The sequence below is a fragment of the Rattus norvegicus genome, chromosome 2 (genome assembly GCF_036323735.1).
Source record: "Rattus norvegicus strain BN/NHsdMcwi chromosome 2, GRCr8, whole genome shotgun sequence".
NCBI lineage: Eukaryota > Metazoa > Chordata > Mammalia > Rodentia > Muridae > Rattus > Rattus norvegicus.
In genome coordinates this window covers 171,677,573-171,690,852 of record NC_086020.1, presented here as the reverse complement: position 1 = coordinate 171,690,852, position 13,280 = coordinate 171,677,573, and the positions used below count along the sequence as shown (strand labels likewise).

At 47.4% G+C, this 13,280-nt stretch overlaps 1 protein-coding gene and 1 long non-coding RNA gene across 16 annotated transcripts in view; one reads left to right on the top strand and one right to left on the bottom strand.

Moving 5' to 3' along the window:
* Nucleotides 1-950, bottom strand: part of LOC134485933 (uncharacterized) — a 31,662-nt gene extending 30,712 nt beyond the window's left edge. For 3 of the 6 annotated variants that reach the window (XR_010064351.1, XR_010064346.1, XR_010064347.1), the window contains exon 1: nucleotides 383-950. This is a non-coding gene — a long non-coding RNA (uncharacterized LOC134485933). Of the gene's footprint in view, nucleotides 1-344 lie in introns of all 6 variants that reach the window. The other 3 variants (XR_010064348.1, XR_010064349.1, XR_010064350.1) reach the window with 2 other exon arrangements.
* A 128-nt stretch (nucleotides 951-1,078) lies between these two features.
* Tmem131l (transmembrane 131 like) overlaps nucleotides 1,079-13,280 on the top strand; it is a 134,102-nt gene continuing 121,900 nt past the window's right edge. For 3 of the 10 annotated variants that reach the window (XM_006232547.4, XM_008761116.4, XM_039103734.2), the window contains exons 1-3: nucleotides 1,083-1,282; nucleotides 1,871-1,941; nucleotides 8,961-9,004. In XM_006232547.4, coding sequence (XP_006232609.1) covers nucleotides 1,159-1,282; nucleotides 1,871-1,941; nucleotides 8,961-9,004 — 239 coding nt within the window. In that variant the 5' untranslated portion in view covers nucleotides 1,083-1,158. Of the gene's footprint in view, nucleotides 1,283-1,864; nucleotides 1,942-3,375; nucleotides 3,568-3,595; nucleotides 4,232-8,960; nucleotides 9,005-13,280 lie in introns of those variants that run through there. The other 7 variants (NM_001399525.1, NM_001399524.1, XR_005501038.2 and 4 more) reach the window with 6 other exon arrangements.

Sequence of the window (13,280 nt, the reverse complement as noted above, 5' to 3'; positions counted from 1 at the left end):
GGACATTATCAAGTGTTAAGTATGGCAAAGAAATCAGGTGGTTTGACCTCATTTAGAGTTAGATCCAGACAACGAGATTGGGTTCAGTTTGGTATTGTGAGAACATCCATCGTTCATATTGTCTTTGTCCGGCATCAGACCTGCTATGTGACCATGTTTTCCCCCATAGTCTAGACTGGAAGGCTCCAGAAGCAATTAAACAGAAGATCAATGTAAGTAGATAAGTGTACACTATCACTTCCTGCAGCTCACACTCTCTAGAGTTTCATATGAGCTACGTCTGCGCACACAGCAAATCAACTTAAAAAACAGAGGCAGAAAATACATTTCTAAGTATGACTTACACTACTTATTAATGGTGGAAACGGGCTGGCGATCTTACCCTCTACTTCAGCTACGTTTAGTAAGTGGCTAGCTCACTTTTGCAGTCTGATTCCGCAGGTACTTCTGCAGGGTTCTTTAAGGTCTAACCTACCATGAAGCTTTCCCACCTGTCACGACTTGGACAGTCTCCACAGAGGGCGCTGAGCGCATTACCGCCACGCGGCGCTGAGGTCAGCCTCTCGGGTGTTGGGAGAGCTTCTTATTCTAAATTACAGACCTCGCAGCCACCGGATATCCTCGCTGCATAACTGGCAGTAGCTGTGCGGCTGCACTCGCGTTTCCTGACAACCACAGCAATATTTCCACTAATATCCTGTTCAAGGCCAAGCGCTGGGCTACGATTCATTCTCAGGACCCCTCCCTCGGGGTTACTGCCCCCGACCGAGGCCCGGGTGTCATCAACAAAGAGAACCTCAAGAAAGTTAAGAAGAACACCCTCTCCCCGTGGGCCGCGAGTCCCAACCCCCAGAATCAAGCTGCTGGGGGCTCTCAGGCACGTGCTGCGCGCCGTGAGCGTTCGCATTGTCCTCGTCCCTCCGCTCCCCGCCGCGTTCCATCCCCTTCTATCTGCGGAGCACACGCGCTCCGAAGCAAGCGGCGCGCCGGCGCTGAGCAGCAGTCCAACAGCTGCGGGGGCGGGCCCAACAGCGGGGGGCGGGGCCGGAGGCGGGGCGGGGCCAGGGCGCGGGGGCGGGCCCGGGGCGCGGCTAGGCGGCCGCGGCGCCAGCAAGCTAGAGAACGAGATCGCTGCGAGCGAGCGCGGCGAGCACCAGCATGGCGGGGCTCCGGCGCCCGCAGTCCGGCGCCTACCGCCGTACGGCCGCTGCCGTGAACCTTCTGCTGGGCGTCTTCCAGGTCCTGCTGTCCTGCTGCCGTCCAGGAGGGGCTCAGGGACAAGGTCAGCCCGTCGTCGGGGCTGGCTGTCCCCGCCGCCCCGCCCCCCCTTTCTTTTAGGGAACTGTTGAAATCTGTGAGGGTTCTCGGAGGAAGGGGACGCGGGCGGCTGGGGATGGCGAGCTACTGCAGCCCTGCGACCGCAGCGTCCCCTCGGCGACTCTAAGCTGGGCCAGGAGCGGGCAACACGGAGCTCCGGGACCGCTAGCCGCGCGCGCCCCGGAGCCTTTGTGCGCGGGCCCCTGCGCCCCGGGCGCATCCCCCGCTTTGTGTGGCGCGCGGGTGCCTCGCCGCGCCCGGCTTCCTGCAGCTTTGTTTCCCCCAGCCCGGTGGCTAGGGGGTCGCCGTGCCTGGTGCGGCGGCCTCATCCTCTGGTCCGGACCAAGCTGCACGCCCCCACCTTCTGGACCCCAGGGTCGCCGACTGGGCATTGTATTTGCATCCTAGGCTCACCCCTCGGGTGGCCTCCCCTCCGAGAGGAGAAAGAGACTTGTTTGGGGCAGGCGGGTGGCACGAGGGGACGGGCGAGGAAACAGGAAGCGTTTCTTTTCCGTGCATTACAAACGCGGTGTGTTTTTTGGTGTCCGTGCAGCGTTTGAGCCCTTGCCGAACGTGGTGGAGCTGTGGCAGGCAGAAGAAGGGGAACTCCTGCTGCCCACTCAGGTGAGAAGGACCGGTGACAGGGCGGGTGTGGGCGTGTGAGGGAGGAGAGGCCTGGAGGTTACCGGCCTTCCCCCACTGGCACAGGAGCGCTCCGGTCACTTTGCAAGGCAAATAAACGGTCGTGCCGAGCCTGAACACCTGGCAACGGTGGCTCTTCAGCCTCCTCCCCGGCCATGTGACAGGGTGTGAGTCAGGGCCGCCCCAAGTTCAGAAGGTGGGTGTCCAGGCCACCTCAGCAGGGTTGTGTGTCTCATAGCCTTGCGCCTGGCTAGTGGCGGCTTCCTTGGCTTGTTAGTGGTCCAGGGTGGGCGGAGGACTTGCTTCTGGGTCTACAGTGCTGTCTCTAAGCAGTCGGGTGTGGTGTGGATGGCAAGTGGCTGGAGGGTTGAACACAATGGGAATATTGATTTCATAAATGTTAGTGAGTGGTACTCGCCATTAGCCAAAGTAGCTTTGGGATGAAGAAGTGACTTTAAAGGAGTATAATCTTGGAATTTCTCCAAGTGTCTTTAATTCCTGTTAGAACACACCCACTTAAGAACCTGAATTTCAGGTTTTTTAACCCCCCCTACGATGATATAATGATTACATGTGGAAAAATAATTGCTAACGTTTTATTGAGAATCTGTGGCATAGAGGGCTTCAGGCTGCAACGGATGTGGTACTGCAAAGCTTTTGTCTTGAATTGTGTGTTTAAGTTATTCAAGAAATTTTCATTGATTTGCAAAAGGTATCCACTTAAATGTAATTTTGAAAACATAATTTTGATGACTGTTTTTCACCAGCAGTGTAGTAGAGACCCAAAATGCATTTGGGGTGTGTGCGTTCGGAATGATAAGAGAACATTAGCTCGCCTGTTCAACGTGCTTGTTACTTCCCATGCTGGTGGCAGCATTAATCCTGGTGCTGAACTCTGCAGTCTCCAGGTTTACGGGCTCTCCCTCTCACTGAAGCGTCAGCAGTGCCGGCTTTGAGAGATATTTGGAATATTCGTTTTGACCAGGGCTAATGAATAACAGCTTAACAGGCAGAGGCTAGTTTTAGAAGACACTTTCCCAGATCTTTCTGGAAGGTCAGCAGGCTCCTGCCATCCACTCTTTGAGAATAAGCCCCACTAGCAAGTAGTCAAGTAGTCAAGTGTGTTCCCAGATGGATTTTTTTAACCCTCGATTCTAAATAATACATCTGTTTTGAAAAGAGAGGAAACAAAAACCAGAACCAAACAAACCCACAAAAGTCTCAAAGCCCAAGTCAGTTGTAACTTTAACTGAGACCCTACACTTAGCGCTTGGTGTGTTTCCTTTCAATAGTCATATTTGTGGCTATCAGTTGCTTAACAGCATGAGTGACCTTTGACCCAGAGAATTCTTCATCATGGGGGGCTGCCCTGTGTGCTGTGCTATGCTGAACACCATTTCTGGTCCTTGCCCTCAGCTTCCGGTTGCTGCTGTTTTAAAATAAGGTCTTGCAGTGTTGTCTCAGATTCCTCCACTCAAGCCATCCTCCTGTTTCATCCCTGAGTTAGTTGGAGCTACAGGAATGTATGTCTTCCATTGGACCCGGCTCCAGCCACCAGCTGTACCAAAGGAGAGCATCTCCAAGTGTCCCAGGAAGCAGAACTCCCAGGTCAAATGTGCTGGTGCGCCTTTCCTTTTGGGCTCAGCTGAAGCCTCTGTGTCTTAACAGGGAAGTGATGGAGGCCAGCCCAGACAGGAAACTAAGTGATGGGCTGTATTTGTTTCTGCATGTGTGGAAGATAGACTGTGCTCAGGAGTGGAAATATCAAAGCCTATGGTGACATTAATTACATTGTTTACAGGCTTAATAGTTAATTTATAAATGTCCAGTTTCTGACCCGATTTTACTTATGTGCATAGTTAGTGGAGTTTGTTCTGATAAAAATGGTTAGGATTGAGACGGTGTCACTCAGAATACTCACCACAGAGACATTGATAGCTGGGTTACTTTAATCAGCAGGGGAGCGAAAGCGAAAGTAGTGTTCACATAATTTCCTGCATATATCATCTCCATATGTGTGCCCTCTAGATACTGTGCTGCTGCATGCCCTGCTAGGGCAGGGAGGAGGGAGGTGTGTATCTTAGATACAGAGGGTTCTGAAGAAGGCCATTTGGAAGGAGTTCTTTCCAAAGAACTTAGAATTATTTTCAAAAGATTTTCTTGTGTATGTCACAAAAGTCTGGAGAAAATGTATAGGTATCATGTAAATCTGATACCTTCCATTCAGGAAGACCAGAAAATGGCTTTGGAACCTAAAAGTTGTCAATGAGAGGTAAACTTGGAACGTCAAGATGTTGTATTTAATGAACAATAGATTTACCCAATATTGATTATTTGTACAGTTACTTACTTGGAATTTTTTAAATTATTTTTTCTTATGAAACTCTAAGTGATTAAGAACTTGTTATTCATTATTTATTAAAAAATAATGGGGTTGGGGATTTAGCTCAGTGGTAGAGCGCTTGCCTAGTAAGTGCAAGGCCCTGGGTTCGGTCCCCAGCTCTGAAAAAAAGAAAAAAGAAAAAAAAATAATGAAGTTGGTCAGTGGTGGTGCATGCTTTTAATCCTAGCACTGGGGAGGCAGAGCCAGGTGGATCTCTGAGTTTGAGGCCAGCCTGGTCTATAAAGCAAGTTCCAAGACAGCTGGGGCTACACAAATAAACCATGTCTAGAAAAAAAAAAAAAAAACAAAAAAAAACAAAAAGGAAGAAAGAAAAAAACCGAACTGACTTATTACAAGCTGCCGGACCATCTTGTCTCTCAGTGTCTAGGTATGGGTCCTGATAGTTCCACTTAGCCTTGCCTTGTTGCTAGAGAGTGAACCCAGGAGGGACCTTACATGTGCTAAGCACATGTTGTAGTCACTGGGCTATATCTGGCCCAGCATACCTCTTTCTTGTTACCAGTTTCCTCACTGGCAGAGTGGGGTATTTGTTGTCCTAATTTCAGAGGAGCAGGGTGCTTGTCATCTTGGTGGCTTCTCTGCCAACTCATAAACTTGGTCATGGAAAACATAAACACTTTACCTTGCTGAAGGGGCTGCACTAGGGCAGATAACTCAGGATGATGGGCTCTGTGGTTAAGCTGATATTGATGTTATTCGTGTGTGTGTGTGTGTGTGTGTGTGTGTGTGTGTGTGTGTGTGTGTGTGTATCCGTGTGTCCTAAGGATGGGCCTCAGAGCCTTGTGCCTGCTAGGCAACTCGTAGCAATGAATTATATCCTCCAGCCCAGTTTATGTATTTTTGTTATGTAGTCTCCTGTTAGGAAATTATTTGGTATAGCAACACAAGAATTTATTATCTGTCATAATGAGAGGAAAGAAAATCCCATTTGATTTTTTTGTTAGAGTTTCAGACCCAACCTTCCACCCCCTATTATCCAACACCCTGAATCCAAATTGGTGGTGGTACACAAACCACACAGGCCTTTCATTCGCTGTCTAGTGGTAGCTGCCTTTGTGTAAGACAACAAGCTCCGGGCACCTTACTGATCCACGTACATAAGGCGATATTCCCTTGACCTGTCTTTGGATAACCATGTGGGCCTTGTTGTCTCTACTGAGGTTTGAGGGCTCTGCTGTGGCCACAATATTCTCTATGTAGTTGGCATTCAGTAATCACCCATAATGCCTTTGGAGGAGAGGTGGTTGTCATAGCTGGCCCCACTTTTCTATCGATGAAATTACTCAAGTCCTAAAGATGGCAGTTGGAATGCCAAAGTGCTGGCTGTCCTGTCATTGTGAGAACCACATTTGGGGCAGTTCCAGTCTGCTTGGGCTCATCATGGCTGCCCAAGAGTGGAGATGGAGATGTGGACCTGGCACAGGGCCTTGGTGGGATGGGTGGGCCAGCCCAGCTTGGGGCTCCGACGCCTGAATAGACATTGAGCAGACACCAAGCACAGGCATAGCAGTTGAACGGTCCCAACTTAGGGATGAAGAAGAAAACTTTGTTTTTAAAGATACCACGTCTTGTTGACTTCCTCAACTCTTAAGTGTGAGTATGGATGATAGAAAGTGGCAGAAAGTTAAACCAGAGGGGTGCAGTGAACATGTGCTTGTTTGTTTGTTTGTTTTTAATCCCAGGTGCAGTCTTATGTAATACGTGCACCTCTGGCCGGTGAATCATTAACTAGTATTTGGAAAGCTTCCTGTCACAGAGGTTTATTTTTGACTTAATCTCTTTTTGTCAATATTGAAAAATAATGACTAACATGGTTGAGAACTGTCAGTGTCATAGAAGTGCTGTGTGGTCTTTGCTCATATCCATGCCCTATAGAGTGTGAAGTGTTTTGCCTGGTTTTATAATTGAAGAAAACGAGGTGCACTGCAAGTAAATAAGTTGCCTGCTACAGTAAGAAAGTAGCAGGGTGGACTTGAACCTGGGGTGTGTTTAGCTCCAGGGCTGGCACTTTTGGCTGTGATATTATGTTTCAGTACCATCTGACAAGGTCTGTGGTGGTGATAAAGAGTCTATGTTAGAAGGATGCAGCTTCATGCTCTATTTTGATCCAGAGCAAGTTGCTTAGAAGGTTTCAGGAAGCCTGAGAGCCATTAGAACCTGGGAGACAGCTGGGTTGCACTAAGCCTGTTGGCCAAGCTGTTCCAGGTGCAGATGGTGTTGCAGTAAACCAAGTCACCTGCGGGAGGGGACCCTGAGTGGACCCTGCCTCTGAGTGAAAAGGTCCCTGTACGCTGCTTTGAAAAGATCCTTGTACCTGCCCTTGAAAGCAGGTGGGATTGTAATAGCCAGTGCAAGGGCCTTGGGACATGGGGCGGGTAGGGGGAATGGAGAGGATTTGGTCTTGTTCTTTGAGAGTTTGCTTTTGATAAGCAGATGAAGCTGGTAATGCCTGGGACAGCCTTTAAGTTGCTTAAACCAAGAATGTGGAGGAGAGGCCTGTGTCTCCCAGAGGGATCGCTTAAGGGCTAAGGCCAAGAGGGCCCTACCCAGAGCATTATGTGGTAGACTGTAGTTGAGTTTCTACTGTGACCTTTTAAATGGGAACCAGAGCCTGCTGGTCTAGAGGGAGGGTACCCGTGTGTGTCGGGGCTGTGCTGTGCTGGGTGGGCCTTCCTGAAAGTGTTTGGAGTATATCTCATGAACACTATGGAACCCTTGGAGCATTTTTCTGTTTTGTGAGACAGGGTCCCACTGTTAGTCCAGTCTGGTCTGGAAACTCTGCACCCTCTTTGGGTCACCCTCAAGCTCCATGTAGAGTACCAGCAGGGAGGGGAGTTGAAACGCAGCACACACTGGGGGGGTAAGGAGTGACAGGGAGGAAGATTGTATTGCACTGATGCTTGGGATGGTGTAGCATAGCACTGCAGAAAGCCCTGTATGTTATGGCAGTGCAGGCTCAGGGCGTAGCTGGTGGACCAGTGGGCAGAATGGAGGGGAGTGAACAGATCTGAATTTCCTGTTGGAGGGCTTACCTAGGGGTCAGTCAATCATTGTGATGGTGCCCTCAGCAAAAGTGAGGCTGGCTTGAAAGAGATCAGAAGCTTCTTTCTCTTCAGGCACTTCTGTCAGCTGTGTTCACTGGGGAGGGGAGCTTGAGTGTAGGGTCTGGCATTTGGAAGACCAAGTTGTAAGCAATGTGCCATGCCTGTGGTTGGTAGACTTGGTGTAGTGCAGAGCAAAGCTTGCCTTTGAGGCTTGAGACTTGCCCTTGGAGAAGGAAGGGCATTGGTGGAATGTCTGCATTGTGGTTGAGAGATGGGGTGGCAGGAACAGTTGTGGCCTTGTAGTTTCGGTGTGGGTTAACGTGCTGAAGTGTTTGTTTTACAAGGGTTACTTACTTTTATTTATGTATGTATATGGTTGCCTGATGCATGGGGAAACCAGATGTTAAAGATGGTTATGAGCTGCTTGATGGGGGTGCTGCGAACTAAACCCCAGGACCTCTGGAAGAGCCATCTCTCTAGACCACAACATGCTGAAGTTGTAGTGCGGAGGGCCCCAGGAAGAACCTGGAGGAGAGGCCAGAGGGTCAGCTGCACCAGGAGCAGAGGGGCCAGGAATGACAAGGTGGAGTCAGGAGCCTGGAAACTTGAAGGAAGGGAAATGCCACTGTGGGGTATTGCCCTGTCTGAGCACTGTAGGTGCTTAGCTGCACTTGTTTGTTCTGTGTCCACCCTGCTGATGTTTCAGTTGCCTTTTCCTCCTGACAAACGTGGAAGAGCTTTTGAAGATGCTGTTTACTTAATTTACAAAATCAGCTGCCTTTTATGATGTCAAAGTATAACACATTCTAGGCTAGCCAATGTCGTCTCTTTTTTTTAGTTAAATTACTATTTATTTACTTATATCTGGACACAGGGTCTTACTATGGCCTCAGTCTTGCTGGCCTCAAATTCACTCTGCATACCATTCTGGCCTTAAACTACACCAACTTATGCCTCTCGTACTGTGACTAAAGGGGTACACTTACCACTATGTTCAGCTAAACAGTATGCTCTCTGCACTTAAATTTTATAGTACCCAACCCTATCTTATTAAATTTAAAATGTTAAAAAGTCTCTTGATATGATACCTAGGTTGTTTTGAAATTATGTTTAGGCTGTTTTTAAACTATTAGGTTATTAACCTGAGTGTCTTAAGAGACCACTTCTTAGTTTATGGATTTATATTGCCATTTTAACATCCTTTTTAAACACAGGATTTTATTTTTATTTGTGTCCATGTGTCTATAAGTGAGTAGGTACATGTCTGTGTGGTGCCCACAGAGGCCAGGAGTGGGCATTTGATCCCCAGGAGGTGGAGTTAGAGGTGCTTGTGAGTTGCCTGATGTGGGTGCTGGGAAGCAAACTTGGGCCTTCAGGAAGAGCAGTGAGCACCTTTAACCACTGAGCCATCTCGGCAGGCCCCAGTACAGCAGCGTCGTAAAGCTCTGTTGACCGCTGTGCCAGTCACTTGTGGGCTTTCACAGCAGTCACACCCCACGTTTGGTGATACTGTTTCTTTGAAACGGCTACTAATGGATGCTATTTCCCTACAGGGAGATTCTGAAGAAGACATGGAGGAGCCTTCCCAAGAACAGAGGTAAGGAGAGCAAGAGCAGGTCATTGCCAGCCAGGCCAGACATCTGAAGTCTCCATGTGTGTCTGTATATGTGCTTAATATAGTCTTTAATGTTCCTTTCTCTTTGACCTATTTGACTTCTGTGTAGTCTACATTCTTTAGTTGTTAATCTGATTTTGCTTTAAAATGCGGCAGGAAACTGTTTGCAGTTCTTCCTTGTTTACTGCACTCCAGCCTTGCTTTTCCCATGGTGTACTTAGGCCTTCCCTCTTATTCAGAAATATCTGTTGAGGTCACACTCTGTGCCCAGTGCTGAACATAACACACTAAACACACCTGCATTGCCTTGGGTGTGGTGTGACCGTCAGTAATTAGTATGCCGAATTAGTAGCCTGCTGGTGGTGGTTCACACCTTTAATCCCAGCACTAGGGAGATAGAGGCAGGAGGGTCTCTTGAGTTTGAGGCCAGCCTGGTCTACAGAGCTATTTCCAGGACAGCTAGGGCTACATAGAAAAACCCGTCTCAAAACTTTTCCCTGCCATTTTGCTTTGTTTTGAATTTTTATTTATAATTTAGTTTGGTGTATTGCTGGAGATCAAACCATGATCCTTGTGCATTACACACACTACCTTTTTCTTAATTAGAAATAGTTTTTTCCCCCTACATTTGGAGACAGGATCTCTTTTAGCCTGGGCAGTCTAGAACTTGCTCTGTTCTTGTTCTTCAGAACAAGAACCTTGTTCTTCAGAAGTCTCTCCGCTCTGAGTGCTGGGGCCAGACATGCGCATTGTCATACACAGTTTAGGCAGTTTCTTTCTGTCAGTTTTCCTTTTTCAATTCCTTTATTAATTCTCTTACTGGGTGCATGAGACAGACAGACAGACAGACAGACAGACAGACAGACAGACAGACAGACGGCATGTGCCCGTGCACCATGGTATGTACATAGAGACTAGAGGACAATGTGGGAGACTGGGTCCCTCCCACCACCGTGTGGGGCCTGGGGATGGAGCTCTGGTTGTTGTAAAGAAAAGTGAAGCTTTTGCCTGTTGAGTCATTTTCCAAGCCCCTTTGTCATTTTTCTGTCAGCTTAAGGCAGTAGTTGCACATGCACGTGTTTATCAGTATGTGCATGCATAATGTGTATGCAGTCTGTATATTTGCTTATAAAGAGTGCATTAAAGTTTCAGTAAATAGTTTCACCGTTATTGCTTGCATTTTGCTCCATTTTCTTTTTTCTTTTTCTCTTTTTTCCACATTGAGATATTCTAGAATACAGATGCAAATCCGTTTTCTATTTCATTTATTTCATTTAAAAAAAAATGTTTGCTGTCTTCTAGCATTTGGGAGCCAGAGGCAAGGCAGTCTCTGTGAGTTCAAGGCCAGCCAGGGCTACCTATAGAGAGGACTCTGTCTTAAAACAAAGCAGGGGTTGGGGATTTAGCTCAGTGGTAAGAGTGCTTGCCCAGCAAGCGCAAGGCACTGGGTTCGGTCCCCAGCTCCGAGGGAAAACAAAACAAAACAAAACAAAGTAAAAACAAACCCAGAAAAAATGGTGGTGACAATTCACGTACCATACTGTTTCCTCGAGTTTTAGCCTGTTGCCCAGTTGTCTAAACATCACAGATTAGAACCTCTCTGTTCCCTCAGAAACACCTTCCCCTTCCGTGTAAGCCTTCAGCCTCAGTAGCCATGGTTTGCTGTTGGGTCAGCTTGACTGTGTACTTCATGCTGCTGGTGGCCGTCATCCCAGGGTTTTGCTGTTATTTTGTCTTCAGCCGTTTTGGTTTTAACCTGGTTTCTGACTTTGTTTTCTTTTATCTTTGGTTTGTTTAGCTTTTAGGGTTGAGATTGTTCCTGGTATGTGAAGATTATGTTATGACATTGGTGGAAGGCTCCTCCTAGAGAGACTTCTTTGTGTCCATTTCTAGGGATGCAGATTCTGTTGTTGTTCTTTTTTTTTTTTTTTTTTTTTTTTTTTTTTTTCGGAGCTGGGGACCGAACCAAGGGCCTTGCGCTTCCTAGGCAAGCGCTCTACCACTGAGCTAAATCCCCAACCCCATGGATGCAGATTCTGGAGTTTTAAGAATTACCTCAGTGCAGTGTTATGTGATGGGTATATTAGTCACCGACCCATGTATGGACTGCTCGTTGACGAGCTACTGATTGTTGAGTTGATTTTTAAAACTTCCTCACACCAGTTTACTATCTCATGACTTTAAAAATAAATGTTTGAATTGGACATGGTAACATTTGCCCATAACACGAGCACTTGGAGGTAGAAACAGGAGGATCAGGGGTTCAAGGGCATCCTTGGCGACATACGAAGTGTGAGGCCCTCCAGAACTACATAGGACTACTTATGTAACCAAAGCCAGAAACTCCAGATACACCGAGATTTGCTGTAGAATAGATGAAGATTTTATAAGAAAGGCACAGAGATACAGAGAGAGGGCTTGCTGAATTGTCACCCAGGATGCCCTGTTGTCATTGCTAACATTTTCTAGTACTCTGGTGCCATCACCATGAAGCCAACACTGGTCTCCTACTGTGACCCAAGATCTGGACTTTGTTTGGATGTTGTTAGTGTTTCCCTGAGATCCTTTGCAGGGCTGAGATTCCTCAGCCTGCCTGAGTTCTCGGTGGGAATTCAGCCACTTACTTTGGTGCATGGATAATTATACTCTGTTTTAATCCAACAAATTCTAAGGTTCCTTACCTGCTAACCTCCCACTCCCACCCCTGTGCTTTTGAATATGATCTTAGGCTCCTGGGCTTTAGGTCCCAGGATCCCATGTGAAGTTTTAGTTGCCATGTCTTCTTGGGCATAGTTAGTTCTCAGTTTGTCAGGGCTTCTTCAGTTTTGATGACCTTTCGAGGGGGTTAGGTATTTTGTATAATGTATTTTGTATAATGTCCTTGAATTTCACTTTGGTAATTTTTCTCATGGTTGAGTTGCCTGTGGTGTCAGGAGGAAGGCCACAAAGACAAGCTGTCTTGCTACCCTGTCACATCTGGGGAGGGGATATGCCAGTGTCACTTTTTCCTTTGATTCCGGCTTGGTCTTGCTGTCGGTCAGGGTTCCCCCGCTGTGAGCTCTCTTTACCATCTCTTTTCATTCCGTGTTCTGTGAAGCAGATTTACTGCATAGAATTATGACACATCATCACAAATCATTTGGAGTTCTTTCTGTCGATTTGCCTGATGCCAACTTTTAATGATAGATGGACTTGAAGTCAGTCAAGTGCCTTTATCAGTTCAACAAAAGCATGTGCTTCTGCCTTGATGTCCTAGAGCAGCTACTGCTGTAACAGCTTGAAACTCGAGAAATAGTCTTGACCATAAAACAGTCTGCTTTATGAGAAAGCATGATCGGTACCACCATGGATCACTAGAGATCACCGCCAAGGCTGCCTGAGGTGGGGCCTGACCAGGACAGGGCTGAGTCTGGGCTCTGAGGGCTCCAGAGTGACTTTCCTGTTACCTCACACTCCATTTGAGGAAGCTGTCAGTGTAATTGGCCTTGGTGACGATTTTGTTTGTGATATCTTGACTTCATCTTCTGTGGACGCTCTGTAATTGTATTTGGTTGTGAGCCAGGAAAGCACTATTTGAAAACTCCTCCTTCTCTCCTCCCCATCCCTCCTTTCCCCTGGGTATTCTCAGATATCAGCAGCAATCTGCTTTGCCACGAAACAAAGATTGCTTTGGGAGATTTGTGATGAGAGGGAGCAAATCAGAGCAAGTCCAGCCCTTACTTGAGTGAAGGCTTGCTGGGAAGCCTTTTTGGAGCACAGTAGTATTTGATAGGATCTGAAAAGTTTAAGAATTGCTAAGGAATGAATAATGTTATTTTAGCTTTAAAAAGAATGATAGAAATCACAGATACTGCCTGGCTAGGGACAGTGCATGTGGAAGGGTCTTTGTTGGTGGTAATTTGTACCATGCTGAGGATGGAGCCCCAGCCTGTACTCTACCACTGAGCTATATACCAAGTCCTTTTGATTTTCAGAATGTATTCTTAATTGCCTAGGAACAGCAGTAGAGCATGTTGCTGAAGAACAAGCCAGTCAGTTAAAGGCAGATCCTGGGCGCTGGAAAACCACAAGACTCCTAGTGACTTCTCAGCAGCTGAGGGGTCCAGTTGTTGGCAGAAGCAACTGGATCTTGAGGGAAGTTTCCATTGAGTCTGGAGGAGATCCCTCAGCTCCAAGCCCTCTGCAAAGGGAGCTGCTTTTCACAAAGCTCTGCTCACCTTCAGAAAGCTGAGAAAAAGTTCATCTTTTGATAGGGTCT